Source organism: Apis dorsata, unplaced genomic scaffold (assembly GCF_000469605.1).
Source record: "Apis dorsata unplaced genomic scaffold, Apis dorsata 1.3 scaffold_323, whole genome shotgun sequence".
In the NCBI taxonomy this organism is placed as follows: domain Eukaryota; kingdom Metazoa; phylum Arthropoda; class Insecta; order Hymenoptera; family Apidae; genus Apis; species Apis dorsata.
The window spans coordinates 197,092-203,056 of record NW_006263591.1 but is presented as its reverse complement, the minus strand read 5'-3'; the positions used below and the strand labels follow the sequence as shown (position 1 = coordinate 203,056).

Genomic DNA, 5,965 nt, shown 5'->3' with positions numbered 1-5,965 from the left:
TAAATATAAGTATATAATATATAAATATATAATATAAAACTAAATTTAAATATAAATATTTTTAAATATTTTTTTATATTCAAACTTACAGAACTTAATTCCCATATTTTTAAAGTTTTATCATCAGAAGCAGATACTAACAATCTACTATCACTAGACCATGCAACATCTGAAATACCAAGCTTATGACCAGATATAGTTTTCTCAAATTTCCCATCATAGGATCCCCATATTTTAATTAATTTATCTGCAGCTACAAATAAGAAATTAAATTCAAATAGATACAGCAATCATAAAATTAATACTTATTACTTAAATTAATGATAAATTAAATATTTGATTTGATGTTATATTGTTTTTAAAATATATATTTATATTTACAAGAACTAGCAAGCCATTCTCCATTGGGACTAAACTTTACGGAAGAAACTGCTTTAGTATGTCCTGCTAAGGTATACTTTAATGTATAATTTGGTTTCTACAAAAATCAGAAAACAGATTTTTGAGATTATTCAAAAATAAAATGAGAAAAAAAAAATAATAAAAAAAGTCCAAAATATTAAAATATAAAATTAACTTACTAATGTTGAACTGCTTTTAGTACCAGTGGTTGGAGCAGTTGCAGTGTTATTAACAGATGTTTGATGCCCTGGTGATGGTCCAAGTGGCACCATTTTCAGAAAAGTTTTAACAAATATATTGACTTATGAGATAGAAATTAAATCATGTACCTAAACAAAAATTATAATGAATAAAAAAGTTTTAATAATTTTATATATATATATATTACAACATATATATTATTTAATCCTTAAATAAAAATTTAAAAGAAAATGTTTCTTTGTTGAAAAAATAAATTTTTTCAAATTCTATTTAAAATAATTATAAAAATAATTTAATAAAATAATTAAATAAAAATAAATTGTATTTTAAATTCATAATATAACCAAAACTTACTAAGGACACATTTACATTTTCTTAAAATCACTAATACACATGTGATTAAAAAATAATTTTTTATTAACCATTACTTTATCAAGTGTTAAATTTATTTATTATTATATATATCTATAGTAGAATTTATCTATTATTTATGAAATTTTTGAATTTCAATTTTGTTAGTTTTCTATATAGTTCTCTGTTTTTAATTTTTGAATGTTTTTTATTTATATTTTCATAAATAAAGCATTTTTTCATTCATGGAAAGCTTTTTAACATCCACACATATGTATACATACACATATGATAAAAATAAAAAACAATAAAATTGTTACTTTTATAATATTCGATGTCCTATATTAAGTTCATGAAATATAAACGCGAAATACAGCATACACTGCCATCGTGTGACATTAGTTACAATTATAATTCGTGTCTATCCTATTAACTAAAAAATTGTGATACGGGCTTTAGTCTTACGAGAAAAACATTAACCTTACTTTTTAGGTAGTTCTAATTTATATAATTCATTATGCCAACTATATTGATATCCAATATGTATATTTACGTATATAATATTTATGTTTATGAAAAATCATAAGAAAAATCTAAATAGTGATTAAAATTAATGAAATATAAAAACAAATTAAAATATAAAAAAAATCTATGCGATCTCAAATAGAATCCGGAGCAGAATTGCTCGCAAGATTAAATAATAAACCAAGTTTATGTGGAATTGAAAATACGTTATTTCTCGAGGGTCCTCGAAATACAGATATTATAGAAATTAATGGAGAACAATCATCTGGAAAAAGTCTTCTTTTATCTCAAATACTTGCAAAATGTATTTTACCAAATTATTATCAAATTAAAGGATGTAATGCTTCAGCTATTTTGATAAATACTGATCATCATTTTCAAATTTCAAAATTAATTGAATTAATGAGTGGTATTATAAATGATGCTATGTCATTTGCATCTGAAGCAATGGAAATAGATTTTGATAAAACAACTATTATTAAAAATTCTTTACACAACTTGCATATTATAAATTGTTATAATAGTGAGCAATTTTCTCTAACATTACGTACATTAGATGACATATTTCTTGATAATACTAAAATTGCACTTTTAGCTATTGATAGTATAACAGCATATTATTGGCAAGATTGTGAAGACAATATTATCACAATTGATACTTATATAAAAAATTTATTAAAAGTTATTAAAATACATACAACTCAATTTAATATTGCAACAATATATACTAAATTGAATGAAAAAATATGTAAAAAAAGAAATAAATTAACAAATAACATAGATTATAAAATATATTTATCTAGAATAAGTAATTCAAAAAATTTTATATGTACATTAGAAACATCGCAAATTATTAAAAAAATACATTATTCTATATTATCTAATGGTATAAAATGGAAAATAAATAGAGAAAGAAAATAAATTCTATTATATTTATAGATTTAAAAAAAATTAATAATTAAAAAAATATTTTTTCCACTATATCCAAAGGATTTAACAATCTAGATCCTGCTAGAATGACAAATGGTGTTTTTTTGTTGTTATGTTTTTCTTGTACAGATACTATTTCTTGAATTATTTTTGCTTCTTCTGCAGTAATTCCTCCAACAATGTATATTAAAATATAAGAATTATCTCGAGGATGATGTTTTGTTTTACCTCTTAAAAATAAACTGCAATGCAAGAAAGATTTATAAAAAAGTTTTAAAGATTTTACTATTATTTACTTTAAAAGTTTTTAAAATTATATGATATGTTAAGAAAGAAAAAAATATTTACTTAAAACTAGCTTGAATAAATGAAGATGATTTTTTATGGAGATCCCGTAATTCTCGATTTACATCTACATCAAATATATCCTTAATAATTTGTTCTAAAATACTAATATGTCGAATTACTTCTTGAGAACTTGGTTTCAACATACAAAATCTACAAATGATTATAAATAAAATTATTTTTGAAAAAAAAAATGATTAAGAAAGAAAATAGAATGAATAATTTATAACTATATAAAGATAAAAATTAAAAAACAAAAAAGTTTTCACCTATAATCTTGTAATATTAAACGTTGTTCCGCGACTAATCGAAGAATATTGATAAAACGCGCTGCAATCCTACATGATGTTTCTTGTGCTACAGTAACATCATCCGCTCCTAATATTCACAAATATTATTAATAATTTATTACATTATTTAAAAAAAAACGAATAACCTACCTAACAGTAATAAAGTACGCTGATATGCCGATTTTGTATTAATCAATGGATTTTTTTTTAAAATTTGTAGATCTTCAAAGATCGCATTCGCAATTGATTCTTCTAATTGATGTTCTTGTTGTGCAGAAAATTGTATCTGCGTTCCCGCAAGAGCATAAATGTAAATTAGTAACGCTAATAAATTATCAATATCAAGTCCTCTGTGAATTCGTGTACGTATAATATTACTTAACTAAAAAATTATTTGATTTAGATATATATCATATATATGTATCATATAGATAAAAATTAAAATTGAGAAAATGATTACCTGTATAAGTATACTTGAAGATTCTCGACTTACTGAAAGATTTTGTAAAGCTAATTTTTCTAAACTAGTAAGTAATTCAAGCTGACTAGCTTTTTGTGATGTAGATGCTTCAATTATTGCTAAAATACACTACATTCAAAAATTAAAAAACTTCCTAAAATACATTAAATATATAAAGAAATTAAAAACCAAATAAGTCACCTGAAGTTTTTCTATGTGAATTGCTAAAGAAGCAATACTGTTTGTAGATTGAATTTTACTAAGAAATTTTTCTAAACTATGACCAGAAACTCTTGATGGTGTTCTCAACTTAGAGTTATCTGTTGTTAGAGCTATATCACTTAAAAATTGATTGGCTGTACCTAACAATTTTTTTTCTTTTTGTGAAATAAAAAGATCCATCATAATATTTTCTATGCTTGCTAAACATCCAGGTATTTCATATGATTCTAAAATATTCTTAAAGTCCATAGAAAAGTAAACATAAAATAAATAAATTAATAACAATAGCTATATAGATAAATACTTATGTATGCTTACTTACCGTTGTTCCAAACATAGGTGATATGTTAATAGCTACATCATTATCATGATTTGGTAAACGAGGAAATGTTCGTAATATTTTTGTGAGAAAAGATTCTGTATTATTACTAGTAGGTGTACAAAGATCCAATGTTCTGTCAATCAAAATAAGAGAGATACCTACTTCTGGAGACTCTGATAAATGCTATAAACATAACAATGAATTAAAAAATTATTTTTCATTATTATATTAAAATTCATATTTTTATTATCTTATTACTTCTTATACTCACATTTTGATGATTAATACTAGATATATAATCTTCCAAATTTTCTGCAAGATGATCACTAAATTTTCCAACTGAATAAATATCTAATCTAGCTTTTATATTATTAAATAGATTATAAAATGAATATGCTAAAAAATTCAATTTAATAACCATATCTTTTAAAATATTTGTGTCCAAAGGTGGCATCAAATCTCCAAAAGGAGGTGTTACAAACAAATTTTTATTTAAAAAGGCAATAAAAATTGGTGCATAAATAATATTGACAACAGGTTCCTATAAAGTAATTTATTTAGTTTTAACTAAATATAAATTTGGAAAAAATTTATAGATTTGAAAAAAATAAACAAAAATAAATGATTAATTAACTAACTTGAGAAAGATTTCTTGAAGTCATCCAAATTTTAATATCCTTTTTTAATTTATTATAGTTTAATTTTTCTTCAATAAATGATGTTCCTAAATGGTTGACAGTGCAACAAGGTACACTACAATAAACAATACAGTTTTGGAATATATTCTTTGTTAGAATCATTTTAATTGTACGCTGATAAAATGCTGGATCACTAGATGTTGATATAATAACAGCTTTCTTAACATCTTTTACTTCAACATACTAAAAATAAAAATAAAAAGAATGCACATTTAATAATGTTTTTTTTATTTTTAAATTTATATAGATGTGAATAAAATATATATACTTACTCGAAAATGATACATGCCAATTTCATAAACTGCAGCTGCACCAGCATCTTTCAATGTTAAATAGCTTTTACCAGCTGTATACCAATGTAAACATTCAATTGCACAATGATCTATATAAACTACTGCATTACATACTTCCATAAAAATATTTGTCCAACTTTCAGAAATAAACTTTTTAATTTCTAAAATAATATCTGTCATTTTTTTTCCAAATTTCATTAAGTATCACTTTTTCGACTTTTCATTATTTACAGTCTATTAAATAAATAAATGAATAAACTTTTATTTAAATATTAAATATTTTTCTTAATGTTATATAGATGATATATATAAATAAAATTGTGATCAATCGAGTTTAATTGAAAAAAATAATTACAAAAATTTTGTAAATTATTTGTATATTATATACATTATATATATAAACTTCTTTATCAATATTTGCTATATTTTCGAAATAAATATAATGATACAAGTCTTGTCACCAAAATGTCATGAAATTTGATACAAACAGAACTGCCAAATATTTTATTGTATTTTATAACTCCACTATGACTATGAGAGTTTTATCAATTCCTTTCCGTTATATTATATCTTTATCGCTATAATGCAACAGCGCCATAATTTTGGCGGGAGTTTATTATAATATAACTTGTCAAATCAGTTATTTTTTTGAATTGTGTAATTTATAGAGTTGTGTGATGCGTAATTTAAATTTCTTTTTAATTTTACTATTTTAAATTTATTTTATTTTTTAATAATTTATACTTTACAAAAAGATGAATAACAGAAAAACAAAATAAGATAAATTTCAATATTTTTGCATTAGTATAATTTAAAATATAAATAATAGATATTTTATATATAGATAATAGCAATAATAGAAGTATATTTTTTTTCTTTTTCTAGGAAAAAAAGAAAAAATCATTTCGCTTTATATGATTGAAAGA

At 22.2% G+C, this 5,965-nt stretch overlaps 3 protein-coding genes across 4 annotated transcripts in view; 1 reads left to right on the top strand and 2 right to left on the bottom strand.

Annotated features, from left to right (window-relative positions):
- The window catches only part of LOC102681996 (protein will die slowly), a 3,728-nt gene extending 2,345 nt beyond the window's left edge, over nt 1-1,383 (bottom strand). The window contains exons 1-4 of the mRNA XM_006617672.2: nt 958-1,383; nt 582-731; nt 382-478; nt 90-253 (exon numbers count right to left, since the gene is read on the bottom strand). Coding sequence (XP_006617735.1) covers nt 90-253; nt 382-478; nt 582-674 — 354 coding nt within the window. The 5' untranslated portion in view covers nt 675-731; nt 958-1,383. The remainder of the gene's footprint in view (nt 1-89; nt 254-381; nt 479-581; nt 732-957) is intronic.
- A 37-nt stretch (nt 1,384-1,420) lies between these two features.
- On the top strand, nt 1,421-2,619 carry LOC102680989. The gene has a single exon (XM_006617662.2). It carries the CDS (start codon nt 1,606-1,608, stop codon nt 2,398-2,400), a length of 795 nt encoding a protein of 264 aa, XP_006617725.1. The 5' UTR covers nt 1,421-1,605; the 3' UTR covers nt 2,401-2,619.
- On the bottom strand, nt 2,253-5,575 carry LOC102681124 (sec1 family domain-containing protein 2-like). Of its 2 annotated transcripts, none has more exons than XM_006617663.2 (10): nt 5,019-5,575; nt 4,687-4,929; nt 4,320-4,589; nt 4,049-4,231; nt 3,706-3,963; nt 3,505-3,633; nt 3,195-3,426; nt 3,024-3,132; nt 2,758-2,907; nt 2,253-2,651 (listed from the first exon to the last, which is right to left on the bottom strand). In XM_006617663.2, the coding sequence occupies exons 1-10, from the start codon at nt 5,235-5,237 to the stop codon at nt 2,438-2,440; spliced, it is 2,007 nt and encodes a 668-aa protein (XP_006617726.1). In that variant the 5' UTR covers nt 5,238-5,575; the 3' UTR covers nt 2,253-2,437. The 2 variants fall into 2 exon arrangements, with proteins under 2 accessions (XP_006617726.1, XP_006617728.1); XM_006617665.2 differs by having other exon boundaries at nt 4,687-4,801.
- Between the last annotated feature and the right edge of the window lie 390 nt (nt 5,576-5,965).

Excerpts from the sequence above, each read along its gene's own strand:
- LOC102680989 (XM_006617662.2), top strand. The coding sequence starts at position 1,606 with ATGCGATCTCAAATAGAATCCGGAGCAGAATTGCTCGCAAGATTAAAT.
- LOC102681124 (XM_006617663.2), bottom strand. The coding sequence starts at position 5,237 with ATGAAATTTGGAAAAAAAATGACAGATATTATTTTAGAAATTAAAAAG. Across the intron at positions 3,964-4,048 it reads CACCTATGTTTGGAACAACG|AATATTTTAGAATCATATGA; the intron begins GTAAGTAAGCAT and ends ATGGACTTTAAG. Across the intron at positions 3,427-3,504 it reads CTTCAAGTATACTTATACAG|TTAAGTAATATTATACGTAC; the intron begins GTAATCATTTTC and ends ATAATTTTTTAG.